This window comes from Odocoileus virginianus, chromosome 1, assembly GCF_023699985.2.
Source record: "Odocoileus virginianus isolate 20LAN1187 ecotype Illinois chromosome 1, Ovbor_1.2, whole genome shotgun sequence".
In the NCBI taxonomy this organism is placed as follows: domain Eukaryota; kingdom Metazoa; phylum Chordata; class Mammalia; order Artiodactyla; family Cervidae; genus Odocoileus; species Odocoileus virginianus.
In genome coordinates this window covers 105,917,850-105,942,084 of record NC_069674.1, presented here as the reverse complement: position 1 = coordinate 105,942,084, position 24,235 = coordinate 105,917,850, and the positions used below count along the sequence as shown (strand labels likewise).

At 48.3% G+C, this 24,235-nt stretch overlaps 1 protein-coding gene across 14 annotated transcripts in view; it reads right to left on the bottom strand.

Annotated features, from left to right (window-relative positions):
- Positions 1 to 24,235, bottom strand: part of IKZF1 (IKAROS family zinc finger 1) — a 96,307-nt gene that overhangs the window by 56,630 nt on the left and 15,442 nt on the right. For all 14 annotated transcript variants that reach the window (XM_070471942.1, XM_070471954.1, XM_070471968.1 and 11 more), the window contains one exon: positions 15,933 to 16,052. In XM_070471942.1, the coding sequence (XP_070328043.1) occupies positions 15,933 to 16,052 (120 nt within the window). The remainder of the gene's footprint in view (positions 1 to 15,932; positions 16,053 to 24,235) is intronic.

Genomic DNA, 24,235 nt, shown 5'->3' with positions numbered 1-24,235 from the left:
GGCAGAGACGGGTCTGGACGTCCTGGCAGAGACTGGGCTTTCTCTCCCTCCTGCATCCTGGACCAAAGCCAGCAAGGTCCTTCGGTGCTGGCTTTCAGGAGACTTGGGCACACTGCACATGCCCGGGGACCATGAGAGTAGTGGGGAGATGGAGCGCAAATACAGGATTCTGTTCATTTCATCACACTCGGAAGGAACCAGGACGTGCTGGCTAGGAGAAGGGGACCCTGAGAGGGCCCGGTTTACTTCCTGTCTCCGTGACTGGAGGGGCTCCCGTACTTAGGAAAAAGTATGGCTGTAGCAGACAGCCGCAGAGTCAGCTCTGGAGAGAAGACTCTTTTGAGTCTTTTCTAATGATCGGGGCCTCTCTAAACCTCATGCAGGCTGTCCTGTAAGGTGTCCAAACAGGCTGGCTATTCCCTATTAAGGCTGCAGAGTCTTGGGCTCAGGACTGCTCAGGGGTCCTGGTCTGGAGTGCTTTAGAGGGCTGGGAACCCATCCAAAGGCAGCCACCAATCACAGGGAAAACAAGCTGTGTGCGTGGGTGCTGGGGTGGGGGAAGCTGTTGGCCTCAGAAGCTTTCCTAAACTGTCCTGGCTTCAACAACATGCAGATGGACATGCTCATTCGCCTTCTCCCCTGGGGAATAGTCATATTGCGGTTAGTGCCATCAATAGGAGCTGCCATGAACTTCAATGCATCAAGCTAAATGTTTTCATGTCTCGGGAGCTGAGGTTTATAACCAGGCAGAATTGTCTGCTGGACAAGAAGACAGTTTGTGCTCTATTTTATTTCTATCTTTTCCCTTTTTACTATTTTTCTCTCTCTGCTCGGCAGCATCCTTTCTCTCACTTTGGGCCCCAGAATCTCACCTTTGTTGGTCACCCTTTGCCTAGCAGGGTGCTGGGACAGAGCAAGTATATGCAAGCATTTGTCTCCTCAACTGATCCTCTGTTAACTCCATCTCCAGCCTGTTCACTCTGGAATGCTGACACCACTTAGCACTGAGGCTGGTCATTTAGCCGCAAACCTCCCAGGGACCCTGTAGGTCCCTGCCGTCCATTTAACCCCTGTGGACACCAGTTCTTACAGGCTGTGACTTCCCACTACAACTAGTCTAGCAGCTTGTCTGGATGCAGTGATGCACTCTGAAGATACGGTTTTCAGCAACATGTCAATGAGCCATCTGACTTCTTTTCAATTTTCAAAACTGAAGAGGGTCAAAGGAACCCATAGTCCATGCTGGTAAACATTTAAAAAGATGGCACTTTCACATAAGGCACATTGATAATTTCTGAGATCCCAGGATGCTGTTAATTTGGATTCTTTGTCTCCCTAAAGGTTGGGAGAAGTTCAGAGGGAGTGACCTTCAGACTCTGGACAGCAAAATAAATCCTAACCACACAGCAAAAGTGAAAATACTCATTTCCCGTTTTCTTCCTATATATATTTTATTTAAAGTTTTAGATGACACATTTCATAGATATTTCCCCTCGACTGTGTCAAGCATTGCTTCCTTCCCATTTGCGTTCATTATTTTCCTTCAATACTTAAAATATTTATTCCAAACTTTCAACTGAGATGATTTTCTACTTCTACAGCCAGTCTCATGAAGAGACAGAGTAGAGAGGATTTTCACAATACCCGGTACTTGGTTATTTCCCAGTGGCAGGTTGTTCATTATGCTTTGCTTTTTCTCATCCTGTGTTACAGGCTGGAGAAGTAGCTGAAGAAGTGGGAGAGGGGCGGCCTGCAAGGACCCTTCCTTCTGGCTGGATGCAGCACACGGCCACAGGACCCCCGGTGCCCGCGGGTGGGTCACGTTCACCCGGGCACGTGCCTCACGACATCTGCACGCTGGTTTTGCACTTGTATAGCACTGGTGAAGCAGAGGAAGGCACGTGTGCTCAGGTGAACTGAGGTACATAGTGTGGAAGTTGGGAAACACGTTTCCTTGGGCACAGTGCATACAGAGCTGAGATGTGGGTGATGGGTCCTTATGGCACCTCCTTGGAAGGAGAAGGAGGGAGATAGGCTCCACAGGGCTTCATCAAGGACTCACTGGGAGGGACAAAGAGATAACTTAGAATGAGAAAGGATGCACGAGGAGCTGCGGGAAGCAAACGTGGGGCAGACTGGTCACCTCTCCCAAGCCAGGTAAGAAGTTAAAGACTGTGTTAAACACCACTGTGCACAGAATGAGCCAGGAGAAGCATCTGACGCAGTGCATCTGCAGGTAAAGTGCAGGCAGGGTGCTCTGCCTCAGATCCTACCACATGCCGGCTCATCATCCCCCAGGGTGATTTTTCTCAGGGAGAACTTACAAGTCAACCAAGAAAACACTTCTCACTACATTGCAACTAAACCTTGTTTTTGAACCAAACAATAGCACTTCCCAGATGAATTCAACATTTTCACACCAAGGTCTAAGGCTCCAGATGGACTTTTAACTATTCCTAAAGGAAAAAGAAAGTCTGCCCTCAAATATCTGAAGGCAAGTGCTTGGGGCTCGGCAGCGGATGCCAGCGTGATGCGAATATCTGGATCCCTCGAGGACCAGTCCTGGGTGCCTTCACGCAGGCGCACCATCCTGCACATCCAGCACACCAGGGAAAGTTTCTTTTCAGCTCCAGACGGCAGCCTCTCCTCAAGGTGATTTCTTTCCTGGTACAACCCTTTTGTACAAAGGCGTAGGTCTTGTCAAAAAATCATGAACCAGAGAGCCCCTGTCTGTTCCACTGAACAAGCAGCAAAAAGCGAGAGCGAGTGACCGTGGACCTGGGCGGCTCTGCGTGCTTCCCTCACTGCCAACTGTACTAGGTGAGGTCGCCCGGCCCACAGGCTGGTGGCACCTACGGCGCTGGGGCAGCCTCTCTCTGAGGCCTCCTGTGACAGCTTGCTCCTGAGCCAAAGGCTTCCACCATCCTCAGACTCCAGTCAGAGAACCCTGATGAAGCTGTTTCTAAAATCAATATAAAAAGAAGGAAAAAAACGCAGGCAGGAAAGAAGGAAGGGGGAGGGAGAAAAGGAAGGCAGGGAGGGAGGGAGGTGAGGAAAAGAAAGAAAAGAGAGAGAGAAAGGAAGAAAGAAAGAGGGAGAAGGAAAGAAAGGCAGGAGGAGAGCAGGCGGCCACAGAGAGTGGCGGCCCCATCGAGGCCACAGCCCGCCTCTGCGGCCCCCTGGACGGCGCCGAGCTCAGGAAGCCTCGCAGCCGCGCAGGCACCGCCGTCTCCCGAAGCACAGGCCGCGTGCCCGGCAGTGAGCGCGAGGCGCCCCGCACAGGAAGGCCGGGGTCTGCTTGCGCACGGCTCAGCCTGGCCGGGTGCCAGGATGCTCCAGGCGGGGGCATCACGACGTGGTGTCGAGGTGACGCCCCAGGCTTGTTTTCTCAGGGTGCAGTACAGGCAGCTGGCTGCTTCCCTTTCCCCTATTACAGTGAAAAAAATAAAAAAGAAAGCCTCTCCCCTACCAGCTCTGCCCCATTGCTTCAGCACAGTGCCGCAGCATTTTCTTTTTTACGAAGGACAGCTGCCGTACAACGCTGCATTATTTTCTACCGTTCAAAGAGGTGAGTCAGCTACATGTATACATACATCCCTCCCCTCTTGGACAGCCCTTCCACCATCCCCACCCCTCTGGGTCATTCCAGAACAGCGTGCAGAGGTCCCTGTGTTATACACCAGCTTCCCACTAGCTGTCTGCTTTACACATGGCAGTAATACATGTCAGTCCTAGGAAGCTGCCAAGAAGCCTCCTTCCCCACAATTCTGCCAAACAAGCCCACCAGTGTGATGCTGCCCGTTTTGGAGATCAGTCCCCACGGTGCCACTCTCATTGGCGCTCTCGTGGGTGTCCTTTCCATCTAGAAAGCAACAGGTTGCTCCAAAAAATTAAAAGGGATTTCCCACCGCCTGAGTGACCACACAAAGTGCATGAGAATAAAATGAAAGGATGAAAACTAAAACTAAAAAAATAATAAATTCCTGTGTTTAACTCAGCTTCTATGCTTTGGAAAACTGTTTTGTTTCACAAGTTTAATCAAACACCTACAAAATCTATGGTTGAAACCAAACTACATTAAATAAATCCAAATGATGTAAAAAATGGAACTGGACCTAGATTTTCTCTAAATCAAATGTGGCCAAAACCAGAAGAACTAAAATACAAAATTTCCAGTTCCTTTGTGGTGACAATTGAGAAAATATTTTGAAGATAAAACTGAGTTAAAGACTACTTTAGAAAGTGGATGAATAACTAGTCAAAGACTTCACTTCTACAAGAATTAATTTTAAAACATTTGCTATGATATGACACACTTCTGAAAAGTATGTGAAAGTGAAAGTCGATCAGTTGTGCCCAACTCTTCGTGACGCCATGGATTGTAGCCCACCAGGCTGCTCCTCTGTCCATGGAACTCTCTAGGCAAGAAAACTGGAGTGGGAGCTCCCTGGCCCAGGGATTGAACCCGGGTCTCCTGCATTGCAGGCAGATTCTTAACTGTCTGAAGCACCAGGCAGCCCTTAGACACAGGAGGCTTCTGAACCTTGAAATGTGGGTGATTCAAACTGAGATGTGCTGTTAGCCTCAAATACACACTGGGGTTCAAACACTCAGCACAAGAAAAAGGGGTAAAATAGTCATGATTGTCTATATTAAGAGCATGTTTAAACAGTAAAATTTGGGGCACACTTGCTTAAATAAAATATATGAAAATTTGTTCCGCCTGTCATTTTTCTTTTTTAATGTGACTCCTAGAAAACTGAGAATTACCTACATGTGTCTCATTATATTCCATGGACTCTAGAGTAGGGCATTCGCAGATTTCAAAAATATGTTCCAGAAATGCTGGCTGTCATTCATCCACGAAACCTTTCCCCACACAGTGACAGTTCAAGGTCACTGTGTCTCAGGAGGCATGGGGCCCAGCTGCCTGGGAGGACACTCTCTCACATACTGCAGTGAGTGTGTGTGTGTCCATGGACAGGGCAGGCTGATTTTAAGGATGTGTTGTTAGGAGACACTCCATCAGTAATTACAAAAAAAAAAGTTACTGAAATCGGAAAGCCACACAAATGAACAAATGCAAACCCTTAACAGAACTGTTAACACCAGCAGCTCCAGCTTCAGGTATAAAAATCAGCCCTGAGTCCACATGTTTGTAGTAATAGTCCTTTTTTAAAGCTGTAAGTGCAGTGCTGATCGTAACAAACTCACTCTGTTCTCATCTCAGGATGAAAACCACTTCACTTAAAACCACAGCGTTGTCTACTGAACATGAATTTCGCCAAAGACGGCTTGAACCGTAATGCTAAAGTTACCAAAGTGCTCTCTATAGCGGATAATAGTTAATCGTCATCATTTCACATGATGGGGAGAAAAAGGCCATCAGAAGTGCTGGGGGGGTACTGGCGAAGTCATATTTTTCCTGTTACTGTGTTTAACTGGAGAGACTTAGAGGCATTAAGGAGGCAGGAAATTGCTGCTGGATCCCAAGAATAATAATAAAAATAATCACAGAGCTGCCTGCAAGGCTGTCATAAAAGTCCTTTTCTCATTTCAGCAGGGTTTCACCCCTAGTGTGGCAGTCCTTCACTCTGAAAAGCAGCGTGGCCGCCTGCCCCAGGAGCTCTGTCGGCGCAGCACGGCCGTGGGCTGCAGGCCTGCGTCCAGCGCACCCCGCCCCAGGGGAAGACACCGGACGTTCGGGCTTCACCGGAATCAGGCCCGGGTGATTTCAGTGGAAATCAGCAGCCTGCAGCCACATCCCCTGCAGGGGAAGTTCTCTCCTGGCAGGCGGCCTTGCAGAGACACGCCCTGGACCTGCTCAAAGATCCCTGCAGCTAAGCTCACTCCTGAAAGGAGGACATCAAGATGCTGCTGTTTCGTCACTCGGTCCTGTCTGACTCCTTCTGACCCCATGGACTGTAGCCCACCTGGCTCCTCTGTCCACGTGATTTCCCAGGCAAGAATACTGGAGTGGGTTGTCAGTTCCTCCTCCAGGGGATCCTCGAGACCCGAGAACTGAACCCGTGTCTCCTGCACTGCAGAAGATTCTTTACCACTGAGCCACCAACACTCTTTCATTAATCTAGCTGTTGTCTTGGTCAGGTGCTTCGGGGCAGGAATACTGGAAAGTGCCTCTCTGGTCTTCCAGCTGTGATTAGCTTTCTGATTGCTCCCTGGGCCACACACACTGCTGGGCCCTTGATGAGAAAATGTCCCAAGGAAGCCACAACATAGGGACCACTGAAGAGGTCTCCTGTCACATCTGTGCCCACATCTCAGAGTTGTCTTTCATCCAAGGAACTCAATACAAAACTCTTTTAGAGAAGATGGATTTCAGTCCCATGTGTTTTGTAGGAGAGCGTGAGGCCAATGCTTTCCTGGAAAAGTCACTGTAATTTAGTGACAAATCAATGGGATGCAGACAAGTCTCCCTTTGCATTTACAGTTCTTCAAACCAAAATAATGGCAATAATAATAATGATAATGCTCTGTCATAAATAAGATGCAGAATCCTTTCTAATCACACTCCCCCCCAGCAACAAAACTAAATCGCTAAGGCAGCATTCTGCCTGTTAATACAGAGAATCTAGTTGCTGTGACATTTCTAATGTGGATACCAACAGCAAAGCATCACTTGGAATCAAGTTATATTGGACAAGCTGCATTTACCCCTCACTGACCCCGGTTTCCCTGACAGGCTGGGTCTTCCCTAACACCCCCTACAAAAACAGACACATCCATACCCCCATCAGCAAGAAAATTCCTGCTTTCCACTGGTGCTGTCAAGACATGACAACCACAGATTAGTCCCTATATGCAGGTACACCAGCTCTCAAAAAAAAAAAAAAACCCAAACTCCTAATTTGCAGTGTTAGCCCATTTCTCACGTGTAAATCTTCCAACCACAGAAGGCCTTCAGCTACCAACAGATAAGAGCCTGGCAGTTCTGGCTCCAGCCTGAGAACCTGAACACAGTCTCCGAGTTGCCTGTGAGCTCCCGTACCCCCCCAAGTCATAGGAGGCAAAGGGCTTAAAACTCTGAGCGGCTGGCTCTGCAGAAACGTGTGAACTGTAGTTCCTGCTAAGACCTTGCAGGGCGCTGGGCTTATCTGGAGGCCACAGTGGCTCGGCTTCAACCCCGCCCCAGGCTGTGGGAGCCAGGAAGGCAGTTTCCTGGGTTCTCATCTCACCAACCCGGTGCTGTGGAAACTTCACAGGCAATGGGTAGGGCTCACGGTGCTCAAGCCTTTCTACTTTTGCATAAAAGGAGGGGAAGCTTTCTTTTTTTTTCTGGGTTATATTTACACTTCCCAAATCAGAAATGTCCTAACCAGACAGGACAGGTGGCAACTGGCAACCACAGCTCAAAAGTTGTTTTTTTTTTTTCCATTTCTTTCTGAAACCCCATGTAGAAGGAAAGTTAACGAATGTCGGTTGGTTGCTTTATACCCAGAGCTAACTATGCTTTCAGCCCAGATGGAACAAAGCGGAGAATAAAACTGGGACCAGAAACCCTAGAACAGAAACTACTGTTGATCTCTCTACTCCCATAGATAAGAATCTGTTGTTGTTTCCCTTGGTAAACCAGCGAGGTACAATGTGATCCTGAATTTAGGTTGTCAGAAGAGATGGAGATAAGATGATCACCGCTTTCTCTTTGTAAAAATTACCAGCTTTGCTGAGTTCACCTGCTCCTTTGGAGACAGAAAATGAAAGCTAGAAGTGTGACTGGAAATGCCAGGCTCGGCTGTTCCAGCCTCTCTGGGGCCCCGTTTTTCCACGTTATTCCCTTTTTGAAAAAGACTACTACGAGTTTTGGAACACTCGTGACTCTATCTTGTGTGCGTGTGTGCTCACTCATGTCTGACATTTTGAGATCCCATGGACTGTAGCCCACCAGGTTCCTCTGTCTGGAATTTTTCAGGCAAGGATACTGGAGCGGGTTGCTATTTTCTACTCCAAGGGATCTTCCCGACCCAGGGATTAAAGCCAAGTCTCTTGTGCCTCCTGCACTGGCTGCTGGATCCTTTACCACTGGTCCACCCGGAAAGCCCCCACTGACTCTGTTAAGAAAATCTTAAACAATCAGCCACAAAACACCCGTCTGAGTGTGAAGTTCGTGTGAGTGGACACATGGAGCCATGTGAGGATGACTGTGTTGGGACGTTGTTCTCAGCTGAGAAACCTGAAAATGTAGGGCGGCATGATGAGTGTGTGTGTGTGTATGGGTGTGTGTGTGTGGGTGTGTGGGTGTGTGTGATACAACTGGCTCAGTAGCCCCTAGGGGTAGTCTCAGCCTGTGAAAGCCTCTGGGCCCCAAATACCAATGGCCCCTCTTGAAAAAAAGGGCCCAAAATAATCCACGGGACAAACCTAAAATTCAGACACAGCCTTACCTTCCTCTCCCTCAACCTGAATTTAAAAGCTCTCTCTACCGTCCTGCCCGCCCTCCCCGAGAAAGCAGGGCCACCATCCCACTCCTTCGGTCCACATGTCTTGGACACCTACCGGCTGCCGAGGTGGCAGGGAACAGACCCCAGAGGCACGCTTTCCCTGCAGGCGGGGCCAGGTGACAAGCGGGCCAGGGATGGTGCCTCTTATGTGGGACTCGCAAATGGAGCCCGAATCCAGGAGGGACAGTCTCAGGGCCCGGGGTGTGGGCAGGATGCGGCAGAGCCCCCAGCCCAGCTCCTGGATGTCCAGGCCTCCCCTCCCCCGCCCGGGGACACCACTTGGGCTGTGACATTCCAGTTCTTTCTCTCCTCTCGCTCCATCCCATCCGCCTTCTAAGAGGCGTAAACTCTCCCTCATCTCACAGGCCACCCAAGCATCTCCTCCAGCGCTCTTAGACCCGCAGTGCCGCCCCAGCCCTCGGCCCCTCCCGCTCCCCTACGTTTGGACCTGGGCCTCCGCCCCTGCCGAGCTGCCTTGGGGAAGCTCCATCCTCCCGAAGCCCCTTCCCAGCCCCTCCCCAGCCCACCCTTCCACCCTCCCCATGCAGCCTTGCTCACTCGGTCAGTTGTGTCCAGCTCTTTGTGACCTCATGGACTGTAGCCCACCAGGCTCCTCTGTCCACGGGATTTCCCAGGCAAGAATACGGGGGTGGGTGGCCATTTCCTTCTCCAGGGGGTTTTCCCAACCCAGGGATTGAACCTGTGTCTCCTGCATTGCAGGTTGCTTCTTTATCACTCATGCCACCTCTCCCCATCTTCCTTAAAGTCCTCCTCCCTCCCTTCCTCCCTCCATGCCACGCTTCTTTCCAGAAATTTCATCCGAATCAAACAGCTCACTCTTTGCCTCCTCCCTTGCTCTCTCTCTCAGATAGTCTTACACATTTACTCCCAAGGCCCCGGAGCGCAGCATCCCTCAGCACGGCGAGACTGGCCACAGACTGTCAATGAACTTCAAGTCCACCCAGCTCCCAACACTGTGTCCATTTCCCATGCTGTTCCACGAGAACAGCTGCCACCCTAACGACCACGGGGCAGCCCTGGCCACTTCCCTCACACGCCCACGCCATGTGGACACACGCTGTGTGCTGTCACTGACAGTCACTGCAGCCCCCAGGTCTGGAGGAAACACTTTGCAGGGTCCCCTCTGAAGCCCACAGCTCCACAGCCAGGATCAGATGGCAGTGGGGGCAACAGAGCCAGGGATGGAGTCCCTGCAGCCGGGTCCCCGCAGAGAGATGCTCCCCAGAGTGCCCAGCTGTGGGGTCCACACACACACACACACACACACACACACACACACACACACCACAGGCATTACACACAACGCAGGCCAGTTTCAGTTTTCCCCCAGGAAGATTCCTAAGCCTCCGCTGTCTGGCCCCACATTCTACACCAAAACCCAGGACAGGATGGTGTCCCACACAGCACACAGTCTCCAGTCTAGTTTAATGCACCAACATGTTGTAGTGGTCTGCAAAGACCACGATTTCCAAATATTTGGCACTGACCTACAAAACTGAGGTCAGAAAAAACTTAACGTTTAGTTTTAAGTGGGCAGCAACGAAACTGTTACGTCATTAGAGCCCCTCTTTTCAAAACTTAAAAGACTCTGAGAGGAGGCAAAATGATTTTTCTTTGATGCCATGTCTCCTGTCTTGGGAAATTGAGGAAAATGAGGATTTTGGTCTCCTCTGGGTTTGGCTCCCAAAGCACTGCACAATGTGTCAACTACGACTAAGTAACTGCAACACAGGCAATCACGGGCGTCAAGGACACAGTCTGAGCTGCTCCTCAGAAGAGGATGGGAAACTCAGACACCGCACCCTGGAGGAGCTCGGGCCTGGATGGCTTTCTCTGTGAGATTCTCACAGCGCACGTCCCATCAGAGCAAGCCTGAGCTGAGCTGCAGCCGGGGCTCAGATGCTGCCAGATAATAATTCTCCCGAGCTCAAGCAGGGTTTCTCGGTTCAGAGGAGATGCATTGCACAGATAAAAACGACTTCCTCTAACTGCTGATTAGATAAGCGGGTGCAGCATCCGTACTCAGACGCCAGCGCCCCAGCTCCAATTAGACCCAAGCCCCACGGTTTTCCATCGTGAAAAGGGCTCTCCAGCATCTCTCACTCCCAGGCTGCAGGGAGGCAGTAATGCCCTCCACCCATCCTCACCACTCTTCCCCTCCAGACTGGCTTGGTGTCCTGCCTAGAAATAAAGAGAGATCTGGCAACAGAATCACCAGGGAAAAACATGAGTCCTCTTAGAATTTACACTCCAGTCCTGGAGTGAAGGAATGTTTATTTCGTGTGAATGGACCAAAGAAGAAAATTTATGTGTAGACACACTTAATCATTTTCCTGGATGCCACAGGGAAGAAATCCAGATTTTTTTCTACTTTTTTTCCCTTTTCTATTTCTACCAGGGTAAATCAAATCATGGTCAAAGCCTTCCAAGTGAAGGACTCGAGGTGTGTGAATTCAGCTTCAAGAATGCTCTAAACCCCACACTGGAGGATGCGACCTGCAGGAAATGCTGGATGTCACCTCCCTCCCTCTTTGGGGGATGAAGTCACGGAAGTGAGCAGAGGTGAAGGAAGAACATTCTAGAACTTGGAGGGGCTTGCACAAACACACATTAGTGCCCCATATTTAGAGGCATCCACCCCTCATGTCTCCCTGAGCATTAGAATAACTACTACATAGGGTCATCCTGACCGTCTGTCCACGGAGCTGAGCCTTTTGGAGTCTTCCTCAACCATAAGTCTTTGGTCCTCTGCTAATTCAACCAGCCCCTCTGGCTGCTGTCAATCATCTCTCCCTTTAAGTCCCAGGTCATTGCTGTGCTTCGGCCCCTAGGTTTTCCCTGTGAGTCTAAGTGCTAAACTTGCCAGGCATCTCTCTCAGGGTGTCGTTTGGTTTTCCGGCCCTGAACCTCTCTTCTCCACCCCTGGCCTCTCCCTGTCTCCTCTGCTCCAGCCACGTAAGCCTCCCTCCCCCTGCCCACCATCTACAGTCAAAGGGGGTGAGGGCTCCAACTCTATTCACAGCCTGATTTTCTGCTGGGATCAGCCAGCCTGCAGCCTGCCTCCACTCTAGGACTGGGTGCTCACTGATAGCATCAGACAGCCAGAAGGCCCCTGCCCAATTTAGGACAGGGCCACTCACACAAGCAAAGTGAAAGTCGCTCAGTCATGTCTGGCTCTTTGCAACCCCATGGACTTCTCCAGGCCAGAACACTGGAGTGGGTAGCCATTCCCTTCTCCAGGGGCTCTTCCCAACCCAGGGATCGAATCCAGGTCTCCCGCGTTGCAGGCAGATTCTCTACCAGTTAAGCCACGAGGGAAGCCCCCACATAAGCAAAAGGAGAACGAAACAGTGATGGGCAGAAATCCATGCTGGAAGGAAGACAGAAATGTATAGGCTATTGAATAAAGGAGGAAAATAAGTTTTTTGGTCCTTTACTCACAGCACTCATCTGCTCTGTTAGACACCAGTCTTGGCATCATTTCTATGTGAGACACTTTTAATCGCCCCTGGTCAACAGCTGCCAGAAGATCTCGAGGGCACCTGCCATGGATGACTGGGTAAATTTGGGGGTTGCTGTAGGAGGTCACTGGGTACATCCTCCTTTTTTAGCAGTTTCATACACAACCACTTCAGAGAGACGAGATTTCTCTCATTATTAAAGAGACCACTTCAGAAGAACAGGCTAGCATCTGATTGAATAGACTGTCCTGATGACTAAATACTAAATCCCTCGGGGCCAGGAAGTTCTCTCCGGTGTCTAACTTAAATCCTCCACGCTGTACTTCAGATCCTTGCTTCCTCTTCTTCAGACCCAGGAAAAAAGGAGCCCGATGAGGGTGACACCCTTGTCCTGACAAGGCTATTCCCCTGACACCTCTTTCCCATATCTTTTTTAATTCAGGAGCTCACCTTGGCACACACTCCTACGGCAGCTCGGCAACACTGACGGAAGTCTTGAGGTACAAAACCATTCCTCTGCTTATGTCTGAGAACGACCCTCCACCAGTGAGACGCTTCTCCCCATCTTAAGGGGCCGGTTTCTGCTGTTTCCCAACAACTTGTTCAATACTCTCGTCTGTTCTCCTGGTTGAGGTCAGACTTGTCTAGAACTGGGAGTGAGGACTCTGAGTTTTTCAAAAGCATCCTTTGGGTTTTTTTCCCCTAAAACAGACACCTGGTGGTCTATGATCACCAAAGCCTTTCGCACATTTTACCATCTTTTACTCTCTCACCACTTCCTGATGTTCCCACTGGAGGAGCCAGCACCCCCAACTTGATCTCGGGTCTAGGAGTGGCCCGCACCTCAGTCTCTCTCTTGCTCTTGCCCTCTCCTAAGGGATTCCTCCCCATCTTCTTGGCTTTGTTTTCAGCTTGCCTATTCTCTGGATCACTTTTGTTTTAATTAATAAAGTCCTCTTCTATTCCTGGTTCTGCAAATCCTCTACCTTCTCTTTCCTTCTCTCCAGGGAGGTGACAACAGACTCCTTTAAAAACCTTTAAGAGACCTTATTCCGCCTCTGACTGTATTTTTACTGTGTGTCTTTGTTGTTCTGGCTTCAGCAAAGCCTGTGTGCGTGTTTTCAGTTAACCCTGGAGACTACCCCGTGAGCCGAGCTGAGTTCCGTTGCTCTGGCCAGTTTGAAATGAGGGCGCCCGGCTCGGAGGTAAGAATCTGGCGGGGAGGGGCCCGACTCCACCCTTCCTCGCCCAGGTGCAGGGTCTCCAGGGCCAGCCTCGCCCAGCCCTGCCGGGGCGCCTTCCCCAGGCCCACTGCGGCCGAGCGGCTCCCGCTGCAGGGTAGGGAGGAGCCCTGCGCTGGGCAGGGCCGCTTAGGGAGGGGCCCTGCTTCCGGTTGTGGGTCCCAGGCCCGGGTTTCTTTGCCTTCTTCCCAGTGTGCTGACGAAATACGCCTTCAAGTGCATTTCCTCTTCTTTCAGCTACTAATCCCTTCATCTTTTAAAGTCCTAATGCTATCAAGGGCTTCCCTCGTGGCTCAGTGGGTAAACAATCTGCCTGCAATGCCAGAGGCCTGGGTTCAAACCCTGGGCTGGGAAGATTCCCCTGGAGAAGGAAACGGCCACACGCTCCAGTATTCCTGCCTGGAGAATCCCCTGGACAGAGGCGCCTGGCAGGCTAGAGTCCATGCGGTCGCAAGAATCAGGCACGACTGAACGACCAAACCACCAGCACCGCAATGCTCTCAGTGCTGCCCAGGCAGCCTTCACTGTCCCTGAGCTGGCTGACCCCCTTCAGCAGCCAGAAAGCAGCGTTCCTAGGCTCAGCGCCGAGTGTGCAGGGGGCACATTTCCTTGCTGCTTTTGTGTGCTCCCTGGTCTCCGGGGCTTCCCTGCCTCGCTCACCTGTCTCCACAAACCCCCCGGCCCCTCCGGCCATCTGTGCTTCTGTCCTTTCTGCTTTCCCAGGAGTGACCCATCAGCCCTCTGTCCCCTGCGCCCTCTTCCAACCGCTTTCTCTGCCTGTCCACGTGGCAGCTTCCATTTACAAGCCAAGGAGAGATGGTTCTCAGGTGTTTGAAGTCTTCCAACTCTAACGCTCAGCTGGTAGAAATCTGATGCTGAAAGGAGTGAGCGAGTGTGGTGTCGCAGGGCGGTGGGGAAGCGCAGAGAAGAGCCTGCAGATCTCAGACCACCCTGCCCCTGCCCCTCACCTGCCTGCTCCAAGACCGCGTCCCACCCAGGGAATGCCGCCTGGGAGCCAGGGGCCAGGGCAGAGCTCCCACAGCCTGAAGTCCACGCGAGGAGGTACATTGAGGCTGTGCGGGCGTTTATGACCAGAGCTTGCCTGCCTGCACCAGGAGGGCTGCTCTTCACTCTCCAGGAACCAGCCCGACTTTCAGTTCTCCACTGGACGCCCCAGGGGACCATGGCTGTCAGCTGCCGGGATTTCAGGGCCTGGGGGCGTCTCCCCAGTTTCTCCATAGTGACCCCAGAGTCCTAACCCTGGTGTCTGCGCTCTCCACTCATTTAAATGGTTAGCCTGTGCCTATCCACATAATTTCTTCTGCTTGTCAGTCCCTGAGGTTTTCTAAGTCTTTATCATGTATACACACCCTCAATATCCTAATGTTTTTATTTAAGTTTGATCTTTTAATTTATGTAAATGTGTCTTGAAAGGAAACTGCAGCAGTACAAGTGAATGACAAACCAGTATCTCTTGCAATAAACAGAAGACAATCTTAAACACAAATACATCAATTACAACAAGGCATGCTCTTCCGTGTCCTAGCTTTGGGAACCCCCGAAAGGATGTGTGTAGAAAGAGTGCACACTCTTCCCCATCTACTTGCCCACATACAGTAGCCACTATCTAACAGGGAAAAGGAATTCAGAAATGTCCTTGTTTTCTTGGTCCATTTACGTCAAAAGACTTTAGCCACTATCCCCGTTTGTTCAGCTAACTATATAGCTAAATTAAAAAAAAAAAATACACCCAGAGCCTATCTGGTTTCCAAGGCACATGAAAACACACAAAATACATTTCTGTTATCACATCAGGATGTCCTACAGGAAAATAACTTGTGAGTCTCAGAACTTTAGACAAGTGCCCTCCTTGGCTGTGGGTCTTAGAAGCTGATCTCTCCTGCCTATCTGATCTCACTGCCACCTATGCACCCTTCATGACTCTCTTTGCTGCAAATAAGGGGCTCTCAACTTCACAGTTTTTTCTTTATCAAATGCAAAAGAAAATAGATATTCCAAGGAACTGCTGACTCACTAGCTGATGAGAATAGGGTATACTGGATTAGACACCAGTCTTTAGTCAGAAATGGTGTCTGCTTCTGACTCTGCTCTGTGACCCCGGCTAATTCCCTGAACTTCTCTGGGTCTCCGTTCTCCTAGAGAGGGTGGACTCAGACTTCTCACCATGGACTCCGCAGCCTGGGCAGGCCCCCCAGGGAAGCGACGGCAAATACCTCCACACCCACTCTTCTGCGGACAAGGTATGTGAATGTCTGCTAACGGAGATTATGTATTTTTCATTTTTAACATCGAAATGTTTTATTTATCCAATTTTCTACTTTCGCTTAAACTGGACACTAGAGAAACAGAGAGGAGAGGGATAACAGAAGGGCCGGGTTCGGCTCCTTCTACGTCAAAGCTGTGAAAATAAACAGGAAGATGCATCTCCTGTCTACGAGCATGTGTACACTGCACACTGCTGCAGTGCTCCGAGCACAGGGGACCAGTGATGTGCCCGCCTTCGGGGGTGCTCTTCAGCTCGGCCACGCTGCACCCCACGTGGGGCTGGGCGCTCACGCCGCGGGGCCCCGCCCTGCACGCGTGCTCCCTTCCCGGGGTGGGGGGGCGAGGGGAAGCCACGGGTGACGGGACTCACACACGCTCACCGCGGGCTCTGGAAGGACGTGGAGAGACGGGGGCGCCGGAGGCCTCGAGACGGCCTGGGAGTGAGAGGCGGGCGGCCCACTTACCCAGTCCGCGCTCGCTCTTGGAGCTCTGCTGGCCCCCAGACGTGGTGGAGAGGTCTTCGGGGACAGGCATGGGTTCGTCGCTGTCATCCGGGGTGTCACTCACCGGCGGGCTCTCCTTCCCTGGGGACACAAGCAAGAGCTGGAGTTTCTGGGGACGTGGTCACCCCTGAGAGTCGGGGCCACTGCAGCCAGCCAGCGACATGGCTTGGCTTCAAGTTATGGACCGGGTTCATGCTTCTCTGTTGGGATTAGAACCTGCTTTCCTGTTTATAAAAGAATATCATTGCCACACCAAAACATGAGACAACGGAGATGTGAAAAATGCATGAATCACCTGGAGAGCACCGCTGTTAAAATTGCGGTGTGTGTGTTTATATACACACATGGACACTTAGATACTATGGATAATATGTGGTGACATATCTTCTTGATCAAAATAAACTAGTTTTAGACATTCTCATGGCCTTGCTTCCATGACTTTTATCTGTGATGTCTGTATAACACTTCACTGCACGGGCACAGTAGGATTTATTGAAATCCCTTTTCTGCTTTTGAACCTAGATTGTGTTCAATCTTTTTTTTTTTTTAAATGAAACAACACAGTGGTAAAGCTCCTAACATCTAGTCTTTGCCCATGTTCTTAAAAAGAACCACAGTATAAACCCTGGGGAATTTTATGACCCGGTCAAAAGGCATGCATGTTTTTAAGAGTCTTCACATGTCAGGCCAAATTTCACCTGTATGTTTGTTCCACCTTACCCTCCGACAAGCCTATTCACCACAGCTCTGTATTAAGGTCACGAGACTGGGCATCCTGCTCACAGCAACACATTCTGGGCCTGTTCACTTTCCAGAGCCAGAGAATATTTAGACAGCTTCCCAGTTTGATTAACTCAGTAGAGTCAGAAAACTTGGAATAAGGATGGACAAGGAATTCACACAACTCCCAGCCCATGTGCACACTGAGTCTTCTACTAGGAATTCTTAGCTTCAAAATATTAAAACAAAATAGAACCCACGCAACTCCAGAAGTTCCTTCACAAAGTAGGATTGACCTATGAGATAGGGTTTTACGGGATGCCTGAATCTAGTAAGTTTCACCAGAAGCTCCAGAAATGGGAAACTCACTCCCACTCCTAGAATTTCAACACTGGGAAGCCAAGATGGGGGCAAATTGCTCCCTTTCTTTGAAATTGAAACCCTTGTACCTTCTAACATAGATGTAACCTAAACTTGGGTCAGGAGACAATAAACCCAGGCAGGGAAGAGCTAGTGAGGCCCCCAGCAGATGCAGAATAGCCCCCGAGCGCTGCTGAGGCATGAGGAGCATCAAAGAAGGCTAGTGGGAAAGGGACTGATGGGGATTGTGTGTGCTGGCTGGGCTGCAAGCTGGCTTCGAAGACAAAGCATATTCCCACACAGAAGCCCAGGCCTGCAGGAAAGTGTACCCATGATGAAGAAAGCATGTCTGGGAGATAGGGCGAGGCAGAGTGGGAAACTGTACTGCGTGTTTGCATAAACCACCTCAAAGACCAACACAACCCTTCGGGGGACAGGCAGGTGCAGTGGGAGCATTCCGGACACAGGAGATGACCCTTCGGGGAATAAAACAGAAACTGCCAGGCACCATGGCTTCGGGGAAGAGGATAGCATTCTCCAGCAAACAGACATCACAGTTTAATATCCCAGCTTAGCTGAAATTACCTCAACTGGCATATTTTCAGAAAGAGCATTATTGGATATATTTGGATAGTCAATACAAGACGGAGAGTTAGAGAGGGGGCAGCGTGGTAAGAATTTCCCAAGGAAAAACCAAAAGCCAGAGGGAAACTGATCGAGTTCTCGTGTTACACTAAATGTGCATGACATCAGTAATAATTTCATTGCCCTAAATAGACGACTTTAAAAGGAGCAACAGCTGAAGACTCAGTGCTACTTTTCACCTACTTCACAAATGGAAAGAGCCCTGAATAGGAGTCTGCGGAGGCCTATGAACCACCTGATGACTCTGTTTTTCCTTCTGATTTCCTAAAGTAATCATCTTCAAATCTTGAGGACTTTAGGGAGGTGGTCAGAGGACTCTTAATTTGTTTTCTTTTTAGGTAAGAATAACCTTTTTAAAGTTATTGACGTATTACTAGTTCAGTCGCCCAGTTGTGTCTGACTCTTTGCGACCCCATGGACTGCAGCACACCAGGCCTCCCTGTCCATCACCAACTCCAGGAGTTTACTCAAACTCATGTCCGTCGTGTCAGTGATGCCATCCAACCATCTCATCCCCTGTTGTCCCTTTCTCCTCCCGCCTTCAATCTTTCCCAGCATCAGGGTCTTTTCAAATGAGTGATTCTTCACATTAGGTGGCCAAAGTATTAGAGCTTCAGCATCAGTCCTTCCAGTGAATATTCATGGTTGATTTCCTTTAGGATTGACTGGTTGGATCTCCTTGCAGTCCAAGGGACTCTCAAGAGTCTTCTCCAACATCACAGTTCAAAAGCATCAATTCTTCAGCACTCAGCTTTCTTTATAGTCCAACTCTCACATCCATACTACTGGTTTTTCCATGACTACTGGAAAAACCATAGCTTTGACTAGATAGACCTTTGTTGGTAAGGTAATGCCTCTGATTTTTAATATTGACATACTGAATTATATTGACATTTAAAATTAATTAAATTATTTAATATATAATTGAGTAATTGTATTGGCATTTAATATTAATATTAAATAATACTGACATTAATATTGACATATAGTTGATTTATAATATTGTATTCATTTCAGATGTGCAGCAAAGTGATTCACTTATATACACACACACACACATTCTTTTACAAGTTCCTCTTCATTATCGGTTATTACAAGGTACTGAGTATAGTTCTCCATGCTATACAGTAGGGTCTTGTTGTTTATCCATTTTATATACAGTGGCATGTACCTGTTCATCACAAACTCCTAATTTATCCCCACTTTTGGTAACTATGGGTTTCCCAGGTGGTTCAGTGGTGAAGAATCTGCCTGCAATGCAGGAGATATGGGTTTGATCCCTGGGTCAGGAAGATCCCCTGGAGAAGGAAATGGCAACCCACTCCAGTACTCTTGCCTGGGAAATCTCAGGGGCAGCGGAGCCTGGCCGGCTACCATCCATGGGGTTGCAGAGAGTCGAACATGACTTAGCGACCAAACAACAACAACACTTGGTGACCATGTCTGTTTTCTCTGTCTGTAGGTCTGTTTCTATCTTGTAAATAAGTTCATTTGTATCATTTTTTTAATATTATACATATAAGTTATATCATATGATATTTATCTTCTCTGTCTGACTTCACTTCAGATGAAAATCTCTAGTTCTTACACAGAACTTTAATACATGAAGCTGTGGTACATATACACCATGGAATATTACTCAGCCGTTAAAAAGAATTCATTTGAATCAGTTCTAATGAGATGGATGAAACTGGAGCCCATTATACAGAGTGAAGTAAGCCAGAAAGATAAAGACCATTACAGTATACTAACACATATATATGGAATTTAGAAAGATGGTAACGGTAGCCCTATATGCAAAAAAAGAAAAAGAGACTCAGATGTATAGAACAGACTTGTGGACTCTATGGGAGAACGCGGGGGTGGGATGTTTCAAGAGAACAGCATCGAAACATGTATATCTAGGGTGAAACAGATCACCAGCCCAGGTTGGATGCATGAGACAAGTGCTCAGGCCTGGTGCACTGGGAAGACCCAGAGGGATGGGGTGGAGAGGGAGGTGGGAGGGGGGACCGGGATGGGGAATACATGTAAATCCATGGCTAATTCAATGTATGACAAAAATCACTGCAATGCTGTAAAGTAATTAGCCTCCAACTAATAAAAAAAAAAAAAGTTAAAAAAAAAAGGAACTTTAATACATGAAACCTGTCTCCTAGGTAAAGCGGGGACACTGCAGGGTAAGGAGGCTGAAATGTCAGAGACCCAGACCACTTGCTTCTGTGAAGACCGCCAGGGAGCTCCCACAGAACTGACTCTGGGGACCCCAGCTTAACAAAGTGACAGGATCCTGAAAGATGCACAGTGAGGGGTATGCATGCACACCTTTCTGATTAACCAGCTGCCATGGTGACAGGTGGAAGCAGAAGGTTGAGAAACTAAACGACATTCCTGTATTTTTTTTCTTATTTTTTTATTCTGGGCTTCCTGAGGATAACTTTGGAGAACTCTGGGATCGATCTAGACAGTCAGGTATGCAGGAGCCCTTGGGAGGGTCATAAAGAATTGGGACTTGTCCAGTGAAGGGCTGTCATCTCTCTGCTCAGTTCATGTGAAAATGCATCCAAGTCACTTTTCTTCAAATTTATCTGTTCCGTCTATTGGGAACAAGACCAACCAGAATTTGGTGAGATACCAGATGTGCTTCTGTCTGTCTGGTCCCCTGTGCTGAGCTACAGGCCAGCATCTCAGCACTTTCCGCTGCTTCATTCGCGATGCAGAAAAAGGAATAATGGAAACAGTATGGACACGGTTGTAAATACCCTGGGGTCAGGTCGATCAGTAGGAGCTCCCTGTGAAGATAGGAGAGAATAAAGCGTAGCCCTGGCGTGTGCAGTGGAATCAGGTAAAAAGCCAGGACTGTAAGACAGTGAGTGAGACGGCCACCCACGTGCCTGCTGGAACGCAGCCTTGCCTGGCCGCCACTGTGACAGCTCCTAAGAGCTCATCTGATTTGCCTAAAAGCCCCCACATTTGAGCAGTGGCTGCTGAGTCGTCAATCACTGACTTGAGCCTCTGGACTCAGCAACCCTGGGATCCTCTGCCTGCTGGAGATGTCCACAGAGAACCTCCATCACTGTGTCAAAGTCCTCACGAGGAGCAAACATATCTCTGTGGGTTGATTTTAGGATTATTTAGAGTATGGCATCACCAACTCAATGGACATGAGTTTGAGCAAACTCCGGGAGATGGTGAAGAACAGGGCAGCCTGGCATGCTGCGGTCCACGGGGTCACAAAGAGTCAGGCACGACGTAGCAAGTGAACAGCAACAAGACCTATTTAGACCTACCCAGTTCACCATTTAAAATGCAAAGCCATGAAAAGATGGTAAACGATAAGAAAATTAAGTTATTAAAGCAAGTTAGTGCACAGAGGATATCAGCACACCGTGACTGGAAATCAGTTGACCCAGGGTACAGCTCCGGTTTGACCAACGATAAGACAGATTCCACAGCCACTCACCTTTTTTACACTCTTTCTTCAGGAGTAAAATGAGCTTAAAGAACATGATTTTGCCTTAGCTTAAAAGGCTGTTGTGAGAATAAAACAACGATGAGGGTGGAATCTAATATGCTAGATAAGCTCATGGTGTTATTTTGTAAACTACAACACCCTCTAGAAACAGGTATGCACAGCAGCAAGTGCCCATATGTCCAAGGGCATGGATAGCGTCCCACAAACATAAAGAACTGCAGACAGCAAGCAAGCAAGGCTTTAAAGGAAGGACTTAGGAGGTGTGATGTCATTTTACTTAGAAAAATGAAAGAAAGTTCTCACCAATTTCTGTTTAATCAACTTACTATGTTTCAAATAAAGCTTTGCCTATGAGAAGTGTTCTGGGAAAATTAGATGAGAAAATTGTTTAATTAGCTTATCAACAGGAAGTAAATAATTCCTCAAGTAAATTATATTTCAACCAACGAAGTTCAGTGGTTCCTCATGTCCCTGGTGCATGAGTTTGTACTGTGTACAGTTACGCAGGAAAACACAATTTCTGGGGGGTAAATAAAACTCAGAATATAGACTGTCCACTCTACAGAACAGTGGGGAAGCTCCTACCCAACACCAGGTCTGGCTTTCATGGGACTTCTGATTGGTTATTGAAACGCTCTGAGTCTCAGGTCCCTGAGAATTGAAGATGCTGCCTGTATCTCCCTCACTGGGGACTTATAAAGTTGAAATGAGAAAAAATGCTTACGGTGGTGTTTGATAAATTTAAAGCATTCAATCAGTGTGATTTACTATGATCGACATTTGCACTGAAACGTCGATATGAGTGAGCTTCGTTTCCCAGGCAGAGGATGGATGTCTATAGAGCATATTTGTTGTTTCTCTGTTTCAACAAACATTATAGATGACCAGTAAGAAAACATTCAGTAGGGCCCCAGGAGCCTGAACATCACATAAGCTCAATTGGTTCCAGTCCCCCATTTTGCAGAGGCCACACAGTGGTCCATGAGGCAAGGAGCACTGTCTCAGGTCCCAGAGATGGAGGCGGAGATGAGATGCTGATACAGGCCTCACAATTCCTGTTCCCCCACAGGCTGACTCTTCCCTTAGAGACCAAAACAAACAATAATTCACAGTACATAACCAGTAATTTAGAATGAGTGCCAAAAAAGAGAGAAAGAACAAACAAACAAACAAAAAACTCAGCAAAAGAATGAATGAGATGGGCCCTAAAGGACAGGATGGACTGCTTTAGACAGACTTTCCTCCAGACCCGTTCAAAGACATTCCCAGCCCTAGAAGATGTGAGAGGGCGCATATTTATCAAGTGGTTTTCCGTCTAGAAGACACTATAAATCAGGGTTCAGTCCATATCCAGGACAAATTCCAGGGAAGAAAGAGCCAGGTAGTTTGAAAAAAAACTTAAGATACTAAGTATTTGTCTGTTTTTCAGGAGAGTATTTCACACAGATTAGGGGGACTCCTATGAAATTGCTGACATCGGAACTTTTTTTTAATCTATGATAATAGCAATTTCATAGGGTTTGACTTAAATCTGCTTTTCTTTTTTTGGGAACAGGACACAAGAAGGAATAGTTTCAGGGAAAAGGGGATGATTCAGAACATATTCCTCATATTTTACATCAGGAACATCAACTTCTGTTTTGCTAAATGCACATCCTCATAATACAACTAACTACCACTTCCCTCCATTTTAGAAAAGAAAAAGGAAAACTGCTATGACTGGATGTTTATTGCAAAAACAGCAAAACACAGAAAAAGCATTCTTCAAATCTTTAGTGAAAGTGGCACAACTCTTTAAATGCCCTAATCTCTGTTTAGAACAGTCCAGGTTTAACATAAACCAAAGGAATAATTGTGTAAAGGACTGGAAGCACCATTTCCTTTGCTAGGAGTATACAAAATTAAATTTTAGAACAAATCTTGAATCTTTTTCAGGCCAACTTTCACTCTCATCTCCACTCCCTGACACCTTTGTCTTCAAAGAGCCACTGTTCAAACTGAGTGTTTCACATAACGTTAAGGGCAAAAGGAATAGAAGAAAATGAGACTTCTGTTATGTTTGTCACCAACACAGGGGATCAGAGTACTGACCGACTGTTCCTCCTACTAAACTTTCTAGAGAGGCCAGCCCAGCGTCAGGCTTTCGGCTTTGTCTCTGGGACAACAGTCTGCTTGGATCCTCAGTGTATCATGTAAAACGTCACTCTAGAAGCCGCCTAAGAGGAAAGCAGCGAGCAGACACAGAGGACCAGAGACAACGAAGGGGCCTCTTTGCACCTTCTGGGACATTTAACATCCAGCATTTCTGACCCTCTTATCGCCTCCAGCCGTGGTCTACAATCTGGGATGGGACCCTGCTTCCTCTGGCAGGACCCGCCTCTCCTTCAGCTCAGGCTTCATCTACCAGCTGCTACCACATCCTGGCCAAGCCAAAGGACAGGCTTCAAAGGGCCAAAGTTTTGTTTTTTAATAGTTTTATTGTTGTCATTGTACTCAGTTTTCAGAACAAAAGTATGTGCTTGAGGGAAATGAATTCAAATAATACTGAAAGGGAGAAGATGAAAAACCAAAGTCCCCAGTCTCTCCCCTAACCCATCCCTTCCTTCCACCCTCAATCTTTTAAGAGGAAGTACACATTTAAAATAATCACTCCAGAATGTTCCTAAAGCGATATACAGGCACATGGAAAGTGTGTGTGTGTGCACGTGCGCATGTGTGACGTGTTTTCATTTTAAAGGATGGATTCACACTTTGCAAACCATCCTGAGACACCTGCTTCTCATCTTTACATGCATCTTTGATGTCCTTCCACCTGACTCTGTTCCTGTGGTCCTGCTTGCTCAGCGCTGTATGAACAAGGGCGTGGGGGGAACAAAGTTCTCAGGAGCATCCCTGGAGACTGCCCATGCCCATGGGAGAGCGTGTCTCCGCAGCTGAATCCTCCAACACAGCTTTACTTTCTACAGATATGGCCAAGTGTGCTGACTGATGTTCATGTCCACCAACGGCCCATCAAGTGCCTACAAGCCACAGCCAAAAAGCCATGCGCTGGCCTTTACCTCAC